Source organism: Sturnira hondurensis, unplaced genomic scaffold, assembly GCF_014824575.4.
Source record: "Sturnira hondurensis isolate 20B ecotype Veracruz unplaced genomic scaffold, ASM1482457v3 Scaffold0015056, whole genome shotgun sequence".
Taxonomy (NCBI): Eukaryota; Metazoa; Chordata; class Mammalia; order Chiroptera; family Phyllostomidae; genus Sturnira; species Sturnira hondurensis.
The window spans coordinates 7,790,037-7,815,740 of record NW_028087687.1 but is presented as its reverse complement, the minus strand read 5'-3'; the positions used below and the strand labels follow the sequence as shown (position 1 = coordinate 7,815,740).

At 35.6% G+C, this 25,704-nt stretch overlaps 2 protein-coding genes across 2 annotated transcripts; both read left to right on the top strand.

Moving 5' to 3' along the window:
- Positions 1-6,660: 6,660 nt before the first annotated feature.
- On the top strand, positions 6,661-7,620 carry LOC118999684 (olfactory receptor 8U1-like). The gene has a single exon (XM_037064385.1). The coding sequence runs from the start codon at positions 6,661-6,663 to the stop codon at positions 7,618-7,620; it is 960 nt and encodes a 319-aa protein (XP_036920280.1).
- A 9,018-nt stretch (positions 7,621-16,638) lies between these two features.
- Positions 16,639-17,577, top strand: LOC118999664 (olfactory receptor 5AL1). Its single transcript, XM_037064369.1, has one exon. The coding sequence runs from the start codon at positions 16,639-16,641 to the stop codon at positions 17,575-17,577; it is 939 nt and encodes a 312-aa protein (XP_036920264.1).
- Positions 17,578-25,704: the final 8,127 nt, after the last annotated feature.

Genomic DNA, 25,704 nt, shown 5'->3' with positions numbered 1-25,704 from the left:
CACACAATATCATCATTTAATATGCCTCATTCTGTGTACTATTTGATAAACTTCGTATATAAATTCTAAAATGTTTTCCTTTTTAAGTATGAAATGTACTGCATTATGATATTATTATACATGCAATGGACCATGTTTGTAGAAATTCCTTACATCATTAGGGAAAAATTTAACTGTTTCAGTTAAATTTTTGTTCTGTTTTCTGATACTTTTGATCAGCCACTGTACCCTAAAATGTGTTATACAACTTGGAGTATAAAAATGTGAAAAGACTATATTTCAGACTTACCATATCAGAATTGAGTCGACCAATGTGATAATAAATTAACAGAGTACTATTGTTTATATCCTGCACTTAACCATGTGAAGCATTTTCAATATGGAAGAACAATAATCCTTCTTCAAATTAATTTACCAAAAATATGTAGAGCTCTAGATAAGCCATGTGCCTGATGCATGAAGACTCTCCTAGAAAATATTGTATTTCATTTGGACCCTTGAGGATAGAGAGAATGACACATGCTCAGTGCTTCGTAATAAAGTGGATTAAGTCCATTAAAAGAGCATCTACAAACTAACAATGCTATGAGTGCTACTTTATTTGTAAGCATATTCTAAATATCTTTCCTACTCTTCAAAAGTTTCTTCATAAAACCATTAAATAAGTACTCACCAATCTTATTTGTTTAAATCTCCTCTGTCCTGTGGATCAGAGTACTTGGGTTTTAGCAATTACTTGTCACATTTTTTTACAAAGACAATGTCTGGAGTAAATAGATGATGAACAATGAATTTACTAAGCTATAACCGTATAAACCCTAGTATTACATTTTACATTAAAAAGGGAAATTTTGTTTAAAAATTACTATTTTTAGAGGAAATGAGAGAAAGAAAAACTTCTTACACTGGCAATCAAAAGTAATACTGTTTATGCCTAACAACAAGATGAGAGACACAAAAAAGTGGCATCAGTGATGGGAAGGTCAAATGTCAACGAGAATGAGGCGGAGAACAACTGCAAAGCATGAAGACATTTTGGTACCCTTATGCCCTGTGCTCTATGTCTTCAGTCTGCATAACATACATTATGTGTATGCATAGCCTAAACATCTCCTAAGGACCACAGATTATTACAAATATAATACTAGAGTATCATATTATAATGACGAGCAATATGGCACAAGAAGACTGTGTAGTGTTTCTGAATTATAACTTGAGCATATTAACTATAGTGGGAGGCAAAAATAAAAAATCAGAAACCAATAGATCAGACTCATAAAACTGCCCTAAAAACTTAGTTGCTTCTCATGTTCAATAGGGACTGACACCATTTATTGTTACCTACTTATGATGGCAGAGACAAACTACAGAGACCTCAAGTACACAACAAAAGTAAGATTATGACCCCCAAAGGAGGTGGGGGCAGGTAGAAGAGAGTATAGGGGAAATACATGGTGATAGAAGAAGACTTGACCTTGGGTGATGAACATACAATACAATATACAGATTATGTTTTATAGAATTGTACACCCAAAACCTATATAATTGTATTAACCAATGTCACCTCAATAAATTCAATAGAAAAGAAAGGTTATGACCCACAGAAAAGCAAAGCTGAAACAATTTCTTAACTGGCGTCAAGTGTCATCACATTTTCTAAAACAGGAAGATAAGAAAAGCTAAGAATTGAAAGTTTTGCATCACCTGCATTGACCACTTTTGAGACTAATATTTCATTCTGATTTATAAATTAATTTATGTGAAAAGACTTAATTAGAATAATGAAGATGATTTCACTCATATGTGGAATCTAATGAACAAACTGAACTAACAAGCAAAACAGAGACAGACTCCTAGATGAAGAGCAGACGACAGCTAGAGGGGAAGGTGGCCAGGGGTGGAGGGATTGAGTGAAAAGGGAAAAGGACTCATGGACACAGACAGCAGCCTGGTGGTTACTGGGGGGAGGGATTATAAGGAGACTAAATGGTAATGGAAAAAAGCAACAAAGATTAATTTTAAAAAATTTAAGTGCACATTGTTAAACAAAAGAAACCAGCCTAAAAACACTATATTATTTATATGACATGCAAAAAGCAGAACTAAAAAGATGGTAAACAGATCTTTAATAATGCTTCTATGAAAAAACAAATTCTGAAAGTGATGTGTTATATGAAATTTGATGTCATCTGTACTGAAATAGAGTTCATGGACAGATTTGGGGTTCCCAGGATTGCATTTTCTATTGTTGTCATAATCATTTCCTAAGCATAAAAAAATCTCTCATATCAGTAAGATAAGAGTTTTCCCTTAATTACATGTAGGCTCAAAGAGCTTGTCCAGAGATTTGATTAATGTTTCTAAGACTTTTTAATGTTTTCTGGTTTTAATAGTGTACTATATACAATGATCAAGCATCCAATACCAAATCATAGCATTTTATTACAAGGCACAAGCAGAATAGACATTTAGCCAATTGTACCATATATATTTCCCACGTGGACAGACTAGGCAAGGGGGGATAGAAAATGGTAGATTTATTAGCGAGTTTTTATCTGGAACATAGAGTTTAAACATACATATTATTATGTAGATCATTACTTATACAATTGATCTAGGTTGTGATTTCTAAGCATTTTCTATATTTTCTCTTTTAATCAAAGTGTCCTGTTCATATACCATGAAAAGGAATGTAAGATTCTATCCTTCTCTTCCTCAGATTGCAACCAGTTTTATGAAAGATTTATTTAAATGAAAAGTAAGGGCAAATTTTAAATTCACAATTAGTATATACAATTCACCCATTTTCCCAACGCACTAGTTTGACAATATATTTCTTATTCGTCATCTAGTTTGGAGTGACTAGGCTGCCAGTTAATGCACAAAACTTTTACCAAATGTCCAGTGCACAGTGTATGGAGGGGCATTCCTGCAAAAATTGGATACACATTTCACAGAAAGCTACCTGTCAAAATTTTCCAAATTCTTGTCTGCTTTTAAAAGCACAATCTGAAGACTGACACTAATAATCTACAACAAAAATTATTTTAAAAACAATCGTGATATTTTCAGAGTTAGGAGAATCCTAGAGCAATAGTGATACTCCAGGCACAGCCACAGATACAAAGTTCTTCAAAAACAGGGAATTAGGTGAATAAACCTTCAGCCTCCCTCGGCATCCCAGTGGAGCCAGGACTGTACTTTTCCTGATGACTTTGCTTGCATCATGCTTTGAGGTAAGATCCTTTGGGACAGAGACATAGACAAAACCATGGACTCATCTGCTAACCAGATCCACTATGAGGAGAAACAGGAGCACCCTCTCTCCAGGTAGGTGAGTGAGTATATTTTTAATTGTAGGCACCACTGCACTCGGACCAGCCTGAGTGAGTATATTTTTAAATGGTGGCTTTCACTCACAGATGTGAAATAACATTGCTATGGTAGCTGAAGAGGAAAATTTTGAAATTAAAGATTAAATACAATGGATGGGAAGAAACAAGTTTGAAGCACATTTTGCAAGTTAAAAATAAAAAGTGTTTTTTCTAATTTTATATTTGTCTTGATGAAAGTATCATCTAGGTTTAAAACTGAAGGACTGAAAGTGAAGAGATAATCTACTCAAATCACTTTTTTACATATGTAGCTAAGTTGAGTTTCAATACATCCTAGTGATTTTCCCAAGCTCATGTAGTTAATTAAATCAGAACCTGGTCTAGAAGTTCAGGTTGAATAAACATCATTATTGTATTCATATATTTAGGATTTATAGAAATTACACATGTACTGAATTCCATTTTTTGCATGTTCTCTATTTGAAAACTTCTCTGCTTTAATTATTTCCCCATTGTTTTCAATAATGTTTCCCCAGGGAAATATTATCTCTAGCACCTCTCCTTAAAGTCTCCAAGTCACAGGGCCTCCTCTCATACATTCCCTCTGTATCCAGCACTTAACTCCATCCAATTATTAGAGCTCACTATTCTCAACCTGTTTGATTGCTATCTTTTTCTCCTTGCACTGTAAGCTTCTGGGTGGCTGAACTCTGACCATTATTTGTTGTCACCTCAAAACCCAGAAAGATATTTAATACATAAGAAATAGTCAATCAAGATTTTTAAAAAATATTTTGTCTTTGTTGTGTTCTTTCCATTACCATTTAGTTCCCTTATACCCTGTTCGTCCAGTAATCATCACATTGTTGTCCATGTCCGTAAGTGTCTCTTCCTTCTTGCTTAGTCCTTCTAACCCCAACCCCCCCACTAGCTGTCATTCTGCTCTCTATCTATGAGTCTGTCCCCATTTTCTATTTAATGCATACAAGATTGCAAATTAGTGGCAACTGTGTAAGACAAAGTCTATCACACTGTTCCTATGGATATTTTCAAAGCAAAGAATATGACCTAAAATAGGGGAGAAAAAAATATTTAATTATAATTATCATGATATCAATCTTAATCTTAAATTAATCTTTTATTCTATATTACCTAACATTTAGAAGGGACTACAATAGTAAGTAAATAACTAAGTAAATGAAGAAATAAAGCAGCATGACCCTTGATCATAAAGTGTTTAACATCTGTCCAGGGAAGAGGTATGGAAACAGGTGGTTGTTACAAATGTGAGAAGAAATATAAGGGAAGTACGTCTACAGTGTTTCTAGAACACAAATATAAGCTATGGTAACTCAACATGGGAAGTAGTTCTTCAAAGAAGAATTGATATTTCAACAGGCCTTAAAAGATAAACAGAATTTTCCCTTCAACTATTTTTTTTCATAGGGAAAGGGACTAGGAATGACGAGGACAAAATCAGAGAAGCATAGAAGGGGATGTTGTTATCAACAAATGGAGACCAGTTACATTAAGTGTACCAATGGAAGTCCACTAATGTTAGAAGAGTGGAATGGAGTTGGGGTTATAAAATTGCTCAGGGACAAGACCATGAAAAGTCACACATGCCTCCAAATGCAATTCATGCTTTATTTATTACAAATCTAAATGGTTAGTGTGTATCGATGTCAGAGATTTTTGGAAGTAGAAAAGACAAATGAGAGAAAAACACATGAGAAAAATATAGGAAATTTGCATAAAGCTTTCTTTCTTTTCAGGTTAGTCTATGGTCTGCTTTTTCAGGGCTCTATCTTCAGACTCTAGTGTCTGGAAATTAACAGTTCTAAATCATATTACTGAATAAGGAAATGAGTCATTTGAAAAAGGCTCCTAAGGAGGAAGCAATTAGGCATAAACAAGACAAATGTGCAGGACCGAACCTGCAGGTCAAGTGGCGTATCTCTCCTGGAGCTATTTATAAGGAAATTCCTTATTTACTTGTATCAGTGGGAACAGTGGTGGTGTTCTGTGGATAAAGTGTAGCTTTTGAAACTGGAACTACTAGTAGATTGTGAATTCATTTTATAAGAATCTAGTTGAGTATTATTTGACATAAATACAACAGAGCAGAACGTAGTAGAGCACGAGAGAGCATACAGAATAAGCATTCCTGACAGCATTAGGACGATGTGGAATTGTGTCTGCACAGATACAATGGTGTCTGGCAAAATGATGCCACTGCAGATTTGCCTTCCTTTATGCTATCTATGTTAACATTTTTTAGTAAAACAACAGCTTACGCATTTTAACAAGGCAGCTTATAGTTTTACATACCTCACTGAATAAGGCCTTTGAATCGAAGTCAAGGCAATGCAGACTGTTCTACAGCAGCCACCTTTGCATCCACAATGGGTGTGGGAGAAGAGAAGTGTGCCTACCCCACACATATCTCTGTCTGCTCTCCACCCTGTTCCCAGAATACCAGTCTGATACTGCCACGTCCAGTCCTAGCGCCAACCATGCTGTCTAAGTCCAAGCATGGGGAAGATGACTTGAAAGAAGCGTGTTCCGGCCAGGCGAACGGGGCATGAATGGATGTGTGGTGTTGATCTTAATCTTGCTGCCTCTTGGTGTTCTAACCTCTACTTTTCTGATAATTTGGAATCTCCTAGAGATTCTGACCATTCTCAGAGCTGAACAGCAACTAAGTCAGGCTGAGAACAATATCACCGTGGCCTTTCCCCAAAATAACACCTCCTTCCCTGTCCTGATTAAGCAGCTGTAGGATATGATGATATCAGCTAGTAGGGGGCCTGGAATACCCAAGGCAGCCCCCTTAAGTAAGTCCCGAGGCAAATCCCCTCTGATGAAATAGCCCCTGAATGTCTAAAGTTGTTAGAATAACAGCCCCTCCTTTACCTTGAATAGGGATATATATCTATGGTCAAAATAACTTTTGATGAAACTATGGGAATTTTCGTATTTTTCCTAATTACCTTTATATTGATTTTTTTCTGTTCAACTGATTATACTATGCACCTGTAAATGTTAATGAAAATATAAAAAACCTGCTTGTACTTGTAGTAAGTGGAACAGTGCTTCACCTGCCTTTGAGCTGTGTAGTTGCCTGTTACCCGTCGCTGACACCTATCCTCACCTCGAGGGACCCCTGGACCCTGCTGCGGCCAGACCGCGGCATGATACCACCCTCTATTAGCAACAAAATCTCTACAAAGTGTCAAAATATAAAAACACCACGCGTGGGAATGGCAACTTGAATTTCCCTTCTTTCTCTGCTTCCTCATGTAGGTAGATACCTTGAAGAGAGATGACGCAGATCAACTGCACCCAAGTTAAGGAGTTTATTCTCACGGGCCTCACAAACCAAAAGGAGTTGAAGATGCCTCTCTTTGTGGTTTTTTTAACTATCTACCTCTTCACAGCAGTAGGCAACCTGGGTTTACTCATAGTCATAAGAACAGATGCAAGATTCAACACACCAATGTATTTCTTCCTTAGCAACCTGGCTTTTGTTGATTTTTGTTATGCATCGGTCATTACACCCAAAATGCTTGGGAACTTCTTGTACAAACAAAATATTATTTCATTCTATGAATGTGCTATTCAATTAGGCTGTTTCCTCACTTTCATGGTATCTGAGAGTTTGCTACTTGCTTCCATGGCCTATGACCGCTATGTGGCCATTTGTAACCCCCTCCTCTACATGGTTCTAATGTCCCCAGGGATTTGCATTCAGCTTGTGGCTGTCCCCTATAGCTATAGCCTTCTAATGGCAATAATTCACACCACCCTCACCTTTCGTCTCTCCTATTGCCACTCTAATGTCATCAATCATTTCTACTGTGATGACATGCCCCTCCTCAGGCTAACTTGCTCAGACACTCACTCCAAACAGCTATGGATCTTTCTCTGTGCTGGTATTACATTCATTTCCGCTGTTCTATTTATCTTTGTCTCCTATGTGTATATTATTTCTGCCATCCTGAGGATCCGCTCTGCTGAGGGCAGGCGCAAGGCTTTCTCCACATGTGGCTCCCACATGCTGGCAGTCACCATATTCTATGGGACCCTGCTCTTTATGTACTTACAGCCAAGCTCTAATCATACCCTTGACACAGATAAGATGGCCTCTGTCTTCTACACAGTCATCATTCCTATGCTGAACCCCTTGATCTACAGCCTTCGGAACAAGGATGTAAAAAATGCCCTGAAGAAAGTCATCATCAGTACAGACAAGGCTTTTCTGTTCATCAAATTAAGAAAGTGACCTGGGCAAATTAAAAAGTTTTCTGCTTATGGTCTAATGCTTTTACTCTAAAAAAAATATCAGAATGCCTGGTCTTTAAAAAATTGGGCGCTACATTGGTTAATAAGATTATATAGGTTTCAAATGTGTGTTTCTATGATACATGATGTTCTTATTGTCTTTGTGTGTCCACCACCCAAAGTCAAATCTTCTTCCATCACCATATATTTGACCCCCTCTACATCTTAGTACCTCTCTCACTGCCCTTCTCTCTGGTAAGCACCATATTGTTCTCAGTGTCTATGAGTTTTTTTTTGTTTGTTTTTCTTGTTTGTCCATTTGCTGCATTTTTATATCCCACATATAAGTAAAATCAGATGGTTCTTAACTTTTTCTGTCTGACTTATTGAACTTATCATGATATTCTCAAGGTCCATCCATGATGTTTCAAATGGCAGTATATAAATTACTGGACTAAAAATGTCCAGTAATTTTTAATAAAATGAGAATGGTTTTTGCAATATAGATGTAACCTGGCAGCCAAGGAGAGTGAACTGGAATGCACATGCATGAACACTGACAATTTCACTGTTCTAGTCAGTGGGGGCAGTACATGTTGTTGAGTGAGCATGTGTACTGTGTGGCCATTGCATTCAAAATGCCTGAGCCAGTAGAGCAATAAATCTGCATCAAATTTTGTGTTAAGCTTTGTGGAAACTGTGCATAATTCAGAAGGCCACAACTATGGGCACCTGGTGATTGGCAGCTTCCTCACAACAATGCATCCACTCATGCATCACATCTCCTACAGTTTTTTGGCTAAACATCAAATCACTCATGCGATGCAACCTCTCTACAGCCCATATTTGGTGCCCTGTGATTTCTGGCTTTTCCCAAAACCAAAATCACCTTTGAATGGGAAGAAATTTCAGGCCATTGATTAGATTTGGGAAAATATGATGAGGCAGCTAATGGTGATTGGAAGAACTGTGTGAGGTCCCAAGGTGCCTACTTTGAAGGGGATTGAGGTGTCATTATCCTATGTACAAGGTTTCTTGTATCATGGATCTTCTTCAATAAATGTCTCTATTTTTCATAATGTATGGCTGGATACCCTCTGGGCAGACATTACATATACATATTATATCTCTTTTATCCAATCATCTTTCAAAGGATACTTTTGTTGCTTTCATGTCCTTGTCTAATCTTAATATTTTGTAAATATGTCCTTTCAGAATAAAATTTCTAAAAGTAACAGTAACCATAAGAATTTATGACCATAACATCATTTTTAAATGTAAAATGTATTAAGAATAACAAAGTCTTAAGTTCACAAGAATGTATGCCAATTTTCTAATTTCTCAAATGAAAGAGTGCACAAAAAGCCATTACATGAATATTTAAATAGTTACAGGCAGAACAGGGACCAATGTTCAGACTCTTTACTCCTGCAAAATCCCAAGTTCAAAATCCTCTGGTTGCATCAACAATATCCCAGACTATACAAACATACATGGTCTGAATATTTTTTCTGATTTGTTAGTTTCTTGAAAAAATAAGACAATATAAAACTTTTTCATATTTATACAAATAACAAATTATCTTCATTAAATAGTATTACATCCTAACTTTATTTATATCATTAATTTAACATATCTTTCTACTTACCTAGAAGTCTGGTTTGGTCTCAAAAGACTCTTTGAGACAACTGCTTTTTTTATGCCTATGAGACTTCATTATATTCTTTTTAATTTTCTTTAAAAAAATAATAATAATCTAATTCAAGAATAGAATCCCAGGAGGACATCATTAATTCAAAACAGATATAGTCAAAATAATTGAAACATTGGACCATTTTCCAGGGCCAAGGATCTTATGTAGTTATACTGAGCAAACCTTTGGTAAGTTGATTCTTGTTGAATAGCTTGTAGCTTATAACACAATGAGCTCAGAAGACAACGCAGCCTAGTGAAAAAAATACATGCTTCTTGTCACAGATGGCTTTGAGTGTGTGTGGGCTCTCAGGAGCTTATCTATTAACTAAAACATTCCTGAGTTTGAAGTCTTTTTAATGATTGAACAACAGGGAAAAGTAACAGTAAATTGTAAGCATTGGCATATCATCTTTTTTCTTTCCACAAACTTAAAGACCTGAGTTCTCATCCCAATTCTATTAATGAACTTGAGGGAGAAGTTGATAAGTGAGAACTACAACACACAAGTGATAGCTGTGATAGAGTTAGAGCTATGGATATTTGAACATATGCTTCAAATAACTGCAATGATAACTTTACAATTTTAATTACACAGAAAATGGCTTTGAGTTTATGATTCCTTCATACTATTTAATAATTTGTTTAAACCTAAGAGTCCTAAGTATGCTCTATGGAAAAACACTAGAAATACACTATTAATGCCTAGATATTACATTCAATTAAAAATATGTCTTAAAAAATCTTAAATCAGGGTCCACTTTGATTTTCCTATATATTTTGATATATCATAGAGACACAGGGCTAGTCTGATCCACAGGTCTCAATGTCTCTTTCTGCATCTTTGATTTAAATATATTTACCTCCCATTTGACAATTTTAGTCACTCCTATTGGATCACTAAGTTCCTATAGCAAATTTTGAGTCAGTATTCCATATACCACATACCATAATTAAATCAAGGGAATTCATAACCTCTCATCAGACTGCTGCATTCATTGTGTCACAGCTGTTGTATTAAAGAGTACGGATTCCTTGGAGCTTAACGTTAATGCCAATCCCGGTCTAACATTTGCTGTATCAGGTCCAAGACACTTTATTCCACTTATGCATGCCTCAGTTTCTGTAGCAATATGAAGATAAAAACAGTATCAGCTGCTAAATTTATTGTTATAGGATCAAAACAGATAATGGATAAAATATTGAATAATGAAAGATATTTTAAAGCGATAATTTTTATATCTACAGTAGTGTAGTCAAGGCCAAGGGAGTGGGGAGTGAGGGCTGGGTACAAGGGGGCAAAGGAGTGGGGGGAATAGGAGACATCTGTGATAGTGTCGATAATAAAAAAAAGAATTTCAAGTTAAAACTGAAGACTTGCTATGTAACATTCATATAGAAGAAAAATTGTCAAGATTTTTACTTAACATTTTATGATTTTATAAATTGTTTTTGTCCTTTTTAAGGACAATTGTTTTTAATGAGTAAAGTATTTCAAACTTACTAACGAATTAGTTAACCTGTGGAACATATGACAATAAGACATTTCTCCCCAAAAAATGTGGGATTATTTTTACTGGTAAATAATTAGGAATACTTCATATTTACATGGGCTCAGATAAGCACAAATTATAGAACTACTAATATTAAAAGTTAAGTTGGAAATATTGACAAACATAAAAATATATAAAATGGGAATAAATATATATATGAGATTGAAATCCATTTTCTCAAAATAGAATATAATGCACGATGTAAAGGATGAAGAGAAAAGAAGGAAGAATGAAAAGGAAAGAGAGAGGGAGAAAAGATGAAGGAAGGAAGGAGGAAGGACCGCAATATCACCTCATAGATGTAACTACAGTTAACTTTTTTGGTGGTTGTTTTGTTTTTTTCAATATATTTTATTGATTATGCCATTACAGTTGTTCTATTCCCCCCCTTCATTCCCCTCACCTGCACACTCCCTCCCCCACCATTCTCCCCCCCTTAGTTTATAACCACGTGTCTCAAGTTCTTTAGATTCTGTATTTCCCCTACTATTCTTGCCCTCCCCCCTATCTATTTTCTACCTACCCTCTATGCTATTTTCTGTGCCTTCTCCTTCTCCTCCTCCCACTCCCCTGTTGCTAACCCTCCTTGTGTTCTTCATTTCTATGGTTCCACACCTGATCTAGCTGTCCTCCTGGTTTGCTTTTGTTTTAGGTGTGGTTGTTAATAACTGTGAGTTTGCTGTCTTTTCACTGTTAATTTTTTTGTCTTCTTTTTCTTATATAAGTCCCTTTAGCATTTCATATAATAAGGGCTTGGTGATGATGAACTCCTTGAACTTGCCCTTATCTGAGAAACACTTTATCTGTCCTTCCATTCTAAATGAAAGTTTTGCTGGATAAAGCAATCTTGGCTGTAGGTCTTTGGATTTCATGACTTGGAATACTTCTTTCCAGCTCCTTCTTGCCTGTAAGGTCTCTTTTGAGAAATCCGCTGACAGTCTGATGGGTACTCCTTTGTAGGTGACTGTCCCCTTATCTCTTGCTGCTTCTAGGATTCTCTCCTTCATTTTAGTCTTGGCTAATGTAATTATGATGTGCCTTGGTGTGTTCCTTCTTGGGTCCAACTTCTTTTTGGCATATAAGATTTGTGTATCTTTTTCTCTATAAACACCTAATCTATAAGCCATAATATGTGATGTGAATAGACAAGTTATTTATCACTATATAACCTATTTAGCACGTTGCTCTTTTTGACTTGTTGTATTGCAAACATTTTTAGTCAGGGTCATGATTGTCGGAATTCTCAGTTGAGTTAAAATGTCTAATATTACATATAACATAGTCTATAACTATAAGTTTTATTCAATTAATAATTTAACAGAGTTATTGGCCATCTTCTTTGTACTAGATACTATTAGAAGTATGTGATTAAATTGGGTATAAAATAAAAATATTATTGCTTAAAAATAACATTTTCAGGGTTAGGATGTGTTACAGACATGTTAATGATTGGTCACAACATAGTGTGGCAAGTGCTATAATAAAGTAATACATTGGAGAATACAAAAAAGTACATATGAGGGGCTATTAATCTGGCCTGAAAAGTCATGAAGGCCTCTAAGAGGAAGTGATCTAACAGAGTACAGAATGTTAAACAGAAAGGAAGTCAGGCAAAGGAAGTGGTAGCAGAAGACCACTTAGCCGTAAGAAAAGATGAAATACTGCCATTCTTGACAACATGGATTGACCTTAAGAATTTCACGCTAAGTGAAGTAAGTCAGTCAGAAGGGACTAAGAACTATATGATTTCACTCATCTATGGGATATAAAATGGAAAGTCAGAAACACAGACAACAGTATGGTGATTACCAAAAGGAAGGGGTAGGGTAACATGGCAGAAGGTACAGGGGGGCAAATCTATGGTGGTGGAAGATGATTTGACTGTGGGTGGTAGACACACAGTGCGATACAAAGATCACGTATCACAGTGATGTGCACTTGAAACCTATATGACCTTATTAACCAATGGCACACCAATAAATTTAATTTAAAGAATTTTAAGTGAGCAGAGAATAAAGTGTGTATATAATACTGGCCCGCAATCTGAACAACTATGGCAGTTTGGAATGTCTGCAATATAGACTCTATATGAAGAATATCACAAGAGACCAGACTGATCTGAGAAGAAGGAACTAGATTTTCAAGAGTTATGTCAGCCTCATTAAAGAGCATGGAATGTATCTTCAGGACAATGAGAAGACACTGAAGGTTTAATCAGGGGACTGTAAGAATGAAGTTTGCATCTGTAAAAGTTTATAAATACAAGGAACAGAGAGCAGTAGAAAAGACTAGAGGCAAGAATGAAAACCAAACCAAATAGTCATCGTGACTGGATTAAGGAACTGACCAAAGTGAACAGGTTTGAAAAGCTTATAAGGCATAAAGTTGTGAGGAATTGGGAACAAATTAAATGTTGCCATGAGGAACAAGACAATTAGACTCTGACTCAGAAAACTGAGTGGATAATTGGACTGTTCATTGACATAGAAAATATATATCCAGGTATTAACTACCAGATCCAATGGAGATACCAAATTCTTTTCTGTATATGATACTTTTAACAGACATGTAGAATACCTAAGCAGTAACTCCTGGGAGGCATTTAGATGTACAAAAATGGAATGAGTGAAAGAAATCAGGAATAGAAATGTATTTACAGAAATGCCTAATGAGGACATCGGAGTGGATAAGATCACTGAACCAGAAGGTGTAAGGAAGGAAAGTGGGGACTTTGGAAAGACCTTGAAGGACCTGTATAATGCATGGAAAATAAAAGCAGAACCTCGAAGGTAAAGAATTAAATGCATAGATAATAAACTCAGGGACTACTTTGTTCTGTAAACCAAAGGTGTGTTCAGGTGAGTTCAGTGCTGCCAAGTTGCCAAAGAAAAAGAGAGTTTATTGGATTTGGCGATAGAGAGGTTGATATTAAACTTGGTGAGGAGATTTCTTTGTTTAATGAGAAAGGAAAGTGGATTATACCTGGTTACATTATAAATAGATTGACAAATTTGGGGTAGATGAGTGTTCTGAGATGTTTGGTTGAAAAGTGGGAAAGGAAGAGAAAAGATAAAGGAGTAACCAAGATAAAGTTTCTAAGGAGATGTCAATCAAACTTTAAGGGAAGGGGATAATTTTCATATTTTCTTTCTTATATGATTTTTAATTGTATATCATTGTTTATGCTATTACAGTGGTCCCCACTTTTCCCCCTTTGCCCATGTCTTGACCATCTACAGGGTGCATGTGAAGTTATCGGAGACAATGTAAATAATAAAAGGAAATCGAGTTAATTATCTTCAACTCTGTTTAGGAAAGAAGAGGATAATTCTAATTTCATTAGCTTTTAAGCACTCCAAATCCAGCTTAGATTTATAAAAATGTTCTGTGAAATTTAGTTATTCTAAACGTTGCCCAAATGCTTGCCATTCACTTTAGACCGTTTAGATACTTGAAGATGGACACTAAAATGGATACAGAGATCTGATCAGATCACAGGGCAGGAGTAGAGAGGAGCCCTAAGGGGAAGTTACCGGAGGCAACAGTAAACAATCTAGGAAGGGACTGGAAGCTGAATGCCTCCACAGCGCATAGAATTATGGGCCAGAAGATTTAAAATAAGGAGGGCAGAGAGTGGCTCTCAGGCTCTCTTCCTCGAGGATTTCTGGATGGTTGTACGGCAACTGCCTGTGTTTTCCAAAGGATGGTATTTCGGATGGGAGAAGGAACTCTGGGTGCAGCATGGGGTCAGGCTGGCCTGGCGGGAAGAAGGTGGCAGGGCTATTCTCCTTTGGATGTTCTAGAGGGGACAGGCTCTGAGGGAGAAGCTTACCATTCTCCCAAACTTGTGTGTCCTCTGTATCTTACCTTGTTTTAGTTTGTAAACAAATCCTATAGAAATAATAAAGTTAAAAACTATTAGGGGTAATGATCGGGGAACTCAGGAGTTAGAGTTCAGCCTTACCTGATAGGTTTAATTGATTAAAGCTGTAATTAAAGAGTTAAAAAAATTAGCTTTAATTGGTAGGCTTAGGTGACTAATGCAAGTGAAAAGTTGTTATTCTAAAACTGTGTAGCTTTTGAATAAAGACTCCTTTGCTTTATTACCAAACCTTTGGCTCTGGAATTTTGCCCAAAGGGTGGTGGTGGGCAGCAAGACCCCACTTGCTATCATGTAACAAAATAATGTTTCTTCATCATTTACAGTTGTTTTACAATCTAAAAAATTATTCACTGGTGCATATTTTGCCAAATGACATAGCTAGAAAATCCACAATCCTATTTTTCCTCAATGTCAATATCATATGTGAATTTAAAATAATAAAAAATGGAGATGAGGAAGAAGAAAGTAAATTGAGTATAACAAATAGAATGCCTGAAAATAGTGTTAATATTTTTATTAAATGTATTAGTGACATTGGTTAATAAGAGTATGTTGGTTTCAAGTGTACAATTTTATGATACTTTATCTGTATATGGTATTGTGTTCCCACCACCCAAAGTAAAATCTTCTGTCAACATATATTGTATCTGACCCCCTTTACCATTAACTATCCCCCAAACTCCTTCTCCCTGACAACCACCATACTGTTGTCTGAGTCTGTGAGGTTTTCTTTATTTTTCTTGTTTGTTCATTTGTTGCTTTTAGTTTTATATTACACATATGAGTGGAATTATTGGGGTTTTTTTTCTGTCTAACTGGTTTCATTTAGCATACTATTCTCAAGGTCCATCCATGTTGTCACAAATCTCAGTGTTACATCTTTCCTTATGGCTGAGCAGTATTGTATACATGCACCACACCCTCTTTATGCAATCATCTAATGAAGGATACTTCAGTTTTTCCCATGTCTTAGCCACTATGAATAATGTTGCAATGAACATCAGGGTGTATATATCTCTATGAATAAATGTTTTCAAAAATTTTGGAAGAGGGGTTACTGGGTTATATGATAACACTATTCTTAATTTTTTGAGGCACCTCTGATTGTACCAGTTGGCATTCTCACCAGCAGTGAGTGAGGGTTCCTTTTTTTCCACAGATTCTCCAGCATATGTTATTTATCTTCTTGATGATAGGCATTCTAACAAGTGCGAGGTGATATCTCATTGCAGTTTTGATTTGTATTTCTCTATAGCTACAGAAGTTGAGCATCTTTTCACTTATCGATTATCCATTCTGTCTTCGTGGGAGAGGTGCTTGTTCAGGTCCTCTGCAATTTTTTAATTGGATTATTTGTTTGTTTAGTGTTGAGTTGAATGAGTTTTTTATATATTTTCTATATTAACCCTTTGTTGAATCTGTTTACTATGACTTTTATATCTCCCACACCTAATTTTAGTAATTTTTAATATTCTTAAGGAATCATGAAATGATCATTTTATGAGATAAACTTAAGGCTTAAGAAATCATTTTTATATGTGCTGTCCAAACCACTTACATCCTTACTGCTCTTTTTTCCTTTATATTTAGAGAAAAGTACAACACAGGCTTTTCTATTGTATTGATTGTAAAATTTTAATTGAAAGAAAAAAATTTAATCGTTTTTTTTACAGCAAATTTTCTATCTTGGACTTTCGGCCTGGACCAAATCCTTTCCGACTGAAATCATAAGTAACATCCACACACCGTTCAGAGTGCCTATTAGGAGTCTGCTTTGAGTGAATTTAACATAACAGGGCACTGCCCCACATTTAATTGATTATATCTTAACAGAGTCAAGATTATTCAAAGCTTGTGCTCCAGAGGAGTTTATTGTAGAATTGGTTTTTTAATGGCAAAAGGCAATCATTCAGTAGTCACTGAGTTTATCCTCTTGGGCCTAACAGATAATCCGGAGCTTCAAGTCATTCTCTTTTGTGTATTCTTACTGATTTACTTAGTTACTGCCTTGGGTAACCTGGGTTTGATTGTGCTAATTCAGGTCAGTCCCCAGCTTCACACACCTATGTATTTTCTCCTCTGTCATCTGGCTTTTGTTGATTTCTGTGGTACCTCCGCCATCACACCAAACACCCTTGTGAACTCCCTACGTGAAATTAAAAGTATGTCATATTATGCATGTGCCACTCAAGTGTGTTGCTTTATCACATTTTCAGTTTGGGAATTGTTCATGCTCTCTGTCATGGCATATGATCGGTATGTGGCCATCTGCAACCCTCTACTTTATATAGTTCTCATGCCAAAGAAACTCTGCATTCAAATGGTCGCTACCTCTTATATTTACGGATTCACTGTGGGACTCATACAAGCAGTGGCGACATTCCACATGTCTTTCTGTGACTCTAACGTGGTCAACCAGTTCTACTGTGATGACGTTCCCTTGATTGCTCTGGCCTGTTCTGATACCCAAGTCAAAGAGCTGATGTTGTTAACCATTGCTGGGTTCAATATTTTCTGTTCTCTTACCATTGTTCTTGTATCCTATGTATTCATTCTCTTTGCCATCTTAAGGATCCGTTCTGCTGTAGGAAGACAGAAAGCCTTTTCTACCTGTGCTTCTCACCTGTTTTCTATTACTATATATTATGGAACCCTCAGTTTTATGTACCTTCAGCCCAAGTCAAGCCACTCACTAGATAAAGACAAATTGACCTCAGTGTTCTATGCGGTGGTGATTCCCATGCTAAACCCATTGATCTACAGCTTGAGGAATCAGGAGGTAAAAAATGCTTTGAAAAAAATTATTGAAAAGATATATTCTAGTAATTAATAATGAGTTATGTTGTAACTAAAGAAATGCTGGATATGAATTTAGGAAACTTTAAATCAAGGTTTATACAGTGGTATAGAGCCATTAGGTAAAGGAACCTTCACCCTCAGGGACTTTAGTCTCCTGATCTCTTTTTCCTTGAAAATGGGTATTTCATTGCTCTTGCTTACACATAGTAGATATTTCATCTTATTGGCTTGTTTAATTGTTGAATTGTAAGAGAGATAAAAGTCATCTGCTCTTTTAACCATGAGGTGTTTCCACAATGTAGATAAAAATAAAAAGCCTTAAAATCATAACTTCATCTTATTTCACTGTGATTTTGAGAAGTTTAAGTTGTCTTGAGAGACATGAACTATGTAAATAATAATGCAAATACCAGGTAAGATTTTCTTGCATAGTTTAACAGGGGGGAAAAAACAACAAGGTGTTGGGTTGACAAGTTTTTACTTTAAAAGCAAGGAAAGGGACCTTACTTTTCACTTTGCAACTTCCCTATTGATATGGTTGGACATTTCTATGGTTGAACAAAGATTTTACTTTGTTAGAAGTACTTTGGTTTACAACAAAATTGACAAGGAAGCAGAGATTTGTCATATGCCCTCTACTAACACACATGCACAGTCTCCCCATTATCAACATTATTTACCAGAATATGGTATATTTGTTGCAATTGATAAATAATGACAGATCTTAATCACCCAAGTTTACCTAAGGGTTCACTCACATTGTACATTGTATGAGTCTGAAAAAACTGTGCAGTGGCAAATCCATTATTGTAATACTGTTCAGAGTACTTTGTACTGCCCTAAAAATCCTCTGTGTTCCTTCTGTTCATCTCTCCCCTACCACCCTCAGCCTTGGCAACCACTGATCTTTTTATTGTCTTCATGGTTTTGCCTTTTCTAGAATATCATAGAGTTGGATTTACACAATAAGTAGTTTTTGTTTTTACTAAATAATGTGCATTAAACTTCCTCTGTTTCTTTTTGTAGCTTGATAGCCCTTTTTTGTGCTAAATAATATTCCATTGTCTAGATGTACAACAGTTATTTACCTCTTCGCCTACTGAAGAATATCTTGGTTGCTTCCAAGTTTTGACAATTATGTATAAAGCTCGTAAGATTGCCCATGGGCAGATTTTTGTGTGGATATATTTTCAACTCATTTGGAACACAATTGCCATATTTTATGGTAAGAGTATGTTTATTTTTGTAAGTATCAAACTGTCTTGGCTGAACATTTTAACATGATCATTCAAGCACTACCCCTTCTAGACCTTCCTCACATTCAGCCAGCACTTTATCTATACTGATGCAAGTTCTTAAAATGCCCTGTGAATTTCTGTGTTCCAGATATATTTTCCCTGGAACCATTGTGCATTGGCACCCTTAACATCTTACAACAATCAAAGCTGATTACCCTAGCCACCACACTAACTCACTCCTTGCCTACTGATCCACTGGTATGAAGTACTCACAGATTCTATTCCTTCAGGCCACATTTTCTCCTTATGAGGTAGAAAGTCAAATGTTCTCCCCACTGGAACAATTTGCTTTCACTACTATCCTTCAGGGCCACTTCTTAGTGGGACCACAATGAAACAAAAGTCCTATTCTGACTATTTTGTGCACAATGTGGTAGTCCTTCTTTGCACTAGGCCCAAATCTTACTGGGAATTTCAAATCTTACCGGGAATTTTCTCACTTGGAACCTCTAACCTATGAAACCACAGCACCTATTGACAGAAAGGAATCTGAGAAGCAGAGATAAGTGATAAAAGAATCTGGTCTACTTGTTCATGTAATTTGTTAATGCCATTTCAGCCAGGTTCTAAATAAATCACTTCCATTTCCAATGGATTGCTGTTGTGCCAGCCTGAAATTATGAGCTGGCAGATTTATAACATCTAACACATGATGGACAACTGATGTTAAATTTTTATTTGGTTTCTTTTTTCTACTAAGGCATTGTAGAACATGGAAAGCTATTTTATTTCTTCATCAGAAAGTCTGGCTTTGTTCCAAGGTCTGTGTGGTAGTGTGGATTTGGACATTCTAAAGCTCAGACATTACTCTTTTTCAATACAGATATCTCCAATATCATTGGATCACTTGCAGAACTTCCTATTTCTCTAGAACTGAATCAAATCAGGTAGTCTGCTGAAATACTCAATAAAGGCTCAGAGCTACAGGCCCAAGCATTGTATATGTTACCTGGTAAGCCCAAACTATTCCAAAAAAGTACCATACATGGTTCTGGGTTATGGTAAATTTGTGGCAAAAAAAAATGTGTCCTTTACTTTGGAGTTGTACAAAGAGTACTATTTATTTAACTTAAAGCAAATGTACGGAGAAAATCACAGGACCCTGAATCTTCGTGGGGATTTCTGTCTCCTAACTTCTGACTCCTATATGTTATCAAGGCATCAAGGGATATGGCTATTCACAAGTCATCACGGATGCTTAGCAACATTCTAGTAGTGTGGTGAACCTACATGTTTTATAAAATATCAATGTGATGAGAATCTTAAAATTAGCAAGAAAAAACAGCAGGTTACATACGAGGGTATTCCCATAAGACTATCAGCTGGTTTTCAACAGAGACTTTGCAAGCCAGAAATGAGTGGCATGGTATATTCAACACGGTGAAAGAAAAACCTACAAAACAAAAACACTGTACCCAGCAATCTTATCATTCAGAATTGAAGGAAAGATCAAGATTTTCTCAGACAAGCAACAGTTAAAGGAGTTCATCACCACTAAACCATCATTATAAGAAATGTGAAAGGGAATTGTTTAAGTGGAAAAGAAAAAAGCCAACACTAAAAATAAGAAAATAGATGAAAAATTATCTCACCAGTAAAGGCAAACATATAGTAAAGATAATAGACCAACCACTTATAAACATAATATGAAAACAATTAAAATGGCAATAAGCACATACCTATCAATAATTACTTCAAATGGAAGTTGGCTATGTACTCCATTGAAAAAACACAGGATAACTGAAAAGATAGGAAAAACAAGACCCCTACATATACTGCCCACATGAGACTCCAGACTGAAAAACACACAGACTGAAAATAAAGGGATGGAAAAGATATTTCATGAAAATGGAAATTAAAAAAAGGAGAGAACTGGGATAGCAGTACTTATATCAGACAAAAAGACTTTAAAACAAAGGTTATGTAAAAAGAGACAAAGAGGGACCCAGCGATTCTTTTCTTCAGATAAGCCCCCAGAAATGGAACAATTCAAAAAGATACATGCACTTCTATGTTTACTGCATTAATCACAGTAGCCAAGTTATTGAAGCAACCTAAGTATTCATCACTAAAATAATGGGTATAGAAGAAGTGCATGTGTGTGTGCCCATGCACATACAGAGGAATATTACATAGCCACGAAAAAGAAATAGATCTTCCATTTACAATAGCATGGATAGACCTAGAGGGTATTATGCTAAATGAAATTAAGTAAAAAAAAAACACAAAAACAAATGTTGTATCATTTCACTTAGGTATGGAATCTAAAAGACTAAAAAAATGAACATACAAACTGACCCATACAGAAAAACTGTTCATTTCCAGAGAGTTGGGCAGTGGAGGTATGGGTAAAAAGGTTAAGGGGATTAAGACCTACAAACTTATAAATAAGTCATGGGGATGTAAGGCACAACCTATGGAATATTAATAATAGCAATAATATTACAGTAACATTGTGTGGTGACAGATGGACAGTGGCCCTTTTGTGGTGATCACTTTATAAAGTGTATACATGTGAAATCCCACTATGTTCCACACATGAAACTAATATAATACTGCAGGTCGACTGTGCTTGAATTCAGAAGAGCTTTAGACATTCCAGAATAAAAATTAGACATGAAGCTAAAAAAAAAATCAAGATGACTTAAGTCCACGTTTATAAAAATTTCATCTTCACTGAGGTATATATTGCAAATAAAAACTGTGTATATTTAAGGTATATTACCTGATGTTTTTATTTAAGAAAACATCATGAAATAATTGCCACAATCAGACTAATTAATATATCTATCACCTTACATAATTACCACTTTCTTTTTTCATTATAATTTTTTAGTTTTCAATTACAGTTGACATACAATGATATACTAGTCTCACGTGTACTGCATAGTGATTAGATATTTATATAACCTATGGAGTGATCACTCTGGTAAGTCTGGTACCCATGTGTTTCCCTTCCATCCTTCTTCCCTTCCTTCCTTTCATCCTTTCTTTGTGGTAAGAACATTTTATATCTACCTTCATAGAAAATTTCAAGTATACCAAATATTATTGTAAGCTGGAGTCACATTGCAGCACATTATATCTCCAGTTTGTATTCATTTACATAATGAAACTTTGTATCCCTTGACCAAAATCTCCCTTTTTCCTTGTCCCCACCCTGCAGCCTCTGGAAGCTACCATTCCACTATCTGTTTCTAAGACTTCAGCTGCATTCGATTATGCATTTAAGTGAGATCATGTAGATTGCCCTAATGTGTCTGACTTATTTGATTTACCATAATATCTTCCAGGCCAATGGACAACACTTTGACAGAAAAGAGTTCACATATGCCTGAGAAAATCTGAGATTATTTTTCTTCTTCTTTTACTTATTTATTTTTGGATAGGGAGACTAAGGTTAGGGACATTAACATAGAGAAGAAAACATCTGATACCCAATTTGGAAAATAATTATTGTAAGATTTTTTTTTTACTTAGGTGTGGTTATTATTCTTCAGTAGATAGAACAAAACAAAACAAAACAAAACCTTCTGATTTTAAGAAAATGCTAGGTCTCTCCTTACCCCTAAAGGTAATGATTATAAAGCAATTACACTTTATTGATCGGATTTATCATATATATTATTTTCAAGTGAAGTAATTATTGCGAATCCTTTTATCTACATTCAAATACCTGTGTAGTTATGCCCCTTAAAGACCCTGACCTTGTGACATGCTTTATCAAACAGAATGTTCAAAAGTGATGTTACACTGTACCACTTCAAAGGCTATATGTTTTTCCTCCATATGAATGTATTTTCTCCATAAGAATGTTAAATGTTTGGACCCAATCTCCATGTCGTTGGAAACACAAGGTAGACATGTAGAAATGTCCCATTGGATTGAAAAACAAAGCACTCCAGGAGACAGCTGCACCAAGTGCCAGCCATGTGAGTGAGGTCATGTTGGTCCATACAGCCATCCTGCCACCCCAGCCACTACCACGTGGACGAGGATGCCCTACTTAGCCCACCGAGTCATAAGATATAACAAATTATTGTTACTCAGGCCACTGAAGTCTGGGGTGGTTTGTATACAACACATAGTTAAAGCAGTAATCACAGAATAAATTACATATTTTTTTATTTTTTTGACTTTTGGAAAATATCTCAATGCTATTGCCTCTCTTTTTTTCTTATCAGAAGCAATCCCCAAAACAGATTTTATGATTTTGACAGAAGAAAAAAATTAAAATATCTTTCTAAAATATTTGATGAACATATTCTCAGAGGTCTGTAGCAGTGTATAGACTTTCTTGAATTTATTCCAAGTCTCCAAAGGAAACCACACTTCATATAATTATTATAGATTAGTTATAAATGAAAATACAAAATAAATAGGGTGACTTCTTTGCAATTTAAGTTTAAGATATTTTTATTGTTGTTTTTAATTCTATTAGGCAGAATAGCATTACAAAACTCTGAATAGTATTTCTAGGGTAAAGTATCTGCATTCAGTAACACTTGATTTTTTTGTAAAAATAAGAAACTGTACATACATTTTATACCTATATATCTATTTATTATTCTATGCATCGGTATGTGTGGGATGGGGATAAATATATTTTGTTAGAGAGTTTTAAAAGGAATGTTAATTTTTCTGTGATTTGCACACCTTTACATGTTTCCCAATAGACTTTAGGAAACAAAATAAAGTTTATTTTAAATTATCTTCCTCTTTGAACAAAACTTTCTAACAACCATTTCCTGAATTTGAACTAAAAGAATAAAGGATGCGTGGACAAAGCCAAAGGGAATAGGATTGAGGGGAGGTGAGCATGGGTGGGGTAGAGAAGGGGGAAGGGGTGGAAATGGATACGACTATACCAGAACAATAACAAATAAACAAATAAATAAATAAATAAATAAATGCACCTTCAGGCTGATAAGAATTTTCTGGGTTTGTTATTTGCCTACAGCTCAAAAAAGTATCACATTTCAAATATAGAATTGGATCTTTAATGCAATCTAAATTATTACTTGAAGCCTGCAAAGTACAACAGCAAGTTAACTCACTTTGGTCTAATGCACAGCTCGGCCTCTTACTAAAATTTAAAATTTGATGAAGTCTATGCTAAAGCATTAAATGTAAATAAAAATCATTTAATATTTTCTGAGTTGTTTTCCCATGAGTTAAAATAATTTTTGCTTTTAGGCGCTAATTATTTATGGTCCTTGTGTTTACTATAGAGATCTGAGCTTTCATGTGATGACTCCTTACCTGTTAAGCAAATTGGATCCCAAAAGATTAACTATAACATAATTGTTCATGCTTGTGAGACCTCATTGCATCTTTATGTTAGAAACTCTTTGAAATGATGTAATACAAGGAAAATGTTCTAAAGGAGTGAACAAATGCTACAAAACAAACAATACTTAAGTAAAGTTAAGTATTATTGGAATTAGCAGAGTATGGACTGGTTTTGCTGTGGATCAGTCGGTGGTGGCATGCAGTGGAGGAAAATTGAGGTAGCTGAAGTAGTAAAAAAAGGGTTTAGAGTAACAAACTTTGTATTTATTTGTCCCATTATTCTCCTAGTATATTTGGAGCATCTAATCACTAAGTCCTGCTAAATATTGTTTTAAAAATAAGAAAACAGAACTATATCTACTTACCAAGATTTTGAAATTTAGAGTAGGTCACAGACAAATTAACAGGTGAATGAATAGTTGGCTGTAACATGGTGAGACGTAATGAAAAACCTCTAGAAGGAAGTAAAATTTCACTGGACTTCTGAGGGATAAATACAATTATAGTTGCCAACAAGGCAGTGGGGAGATACAGGGAGGAATATTCTGGCCCAACTACGTACAAAATCTGTGATAACATCTGAGAACTGGTAGCATGCAACATGACTGAAGTATGGTGATTACATGAAGAATCATGTAAGATTTTTACACGATTAGGCTGGTTAGGCCTAAGGAGGTTAAGGCTGGTTTGCAAAGATGGGTTTGCTTATCAAAGGTTGGGCTAACCATGTTAAGAATTTTAGCCTCTAGTCTAAGGTCAATGAGAAACAACTCACTAAGATTACATGTTTAAAACATGTGATACACACAGAAAGGGTGGTGAGACTGGTGGCTAAAATAAATATGACAGAGCAAGAATCCAGGAAAATGTGAAAGAAGGCTAAACAAATGAAAGTACAGAATGTGTTAGAACTAGACAGATCTCAAAAGATAGGTTAAATAATTAGTACCATTTAATAATTGTTTGGTTATTGGTGGAAGTTAGATACATGAAAAATATTTTTTCCTTTTATTAAATTTATTGGGGGTGATGCTGGTTAATAAGATTGTACAGGTATCCAGTGTACATCTCTAAGACACATGACCTCTATGTTGCATCGTGTGCCCACTATCCAACATCTTTCATCACCAGATATTTATCACCTTTACCCTTTACTACCTCCCCGCCCAGCCCCCTGGTCTCTGGTACCCACCACACTGTTGTCTGTGTCTATGATTATTTTTTGTTTTTCTTGCTTGTTCATCTGTTGCTTTTAGCTTTACATCCCATGTATGAGGGAAATCAGATGGTTCTTAACAGTTAGCATGACATTCTCAAGATCTATCCATGCTGTCACAAAAGACAGTATTTCATCTTTTCTAATGACTACCATACCATTGTATGCATGTACCACATCTTCTCTATCCAATCATCTATCAAAGGCCACTTCAGTTGTTCTCATGTCTCAGCCATGATGAATAATGGAGCAGTGAACATAAGAGTGCATATGTCTTTGCAAATAAATATTTTCATTTTTTAGGTAGAAAACCAGAGTAGGGTTGCTGGATCCCGTGGATCCTCTATTCTTA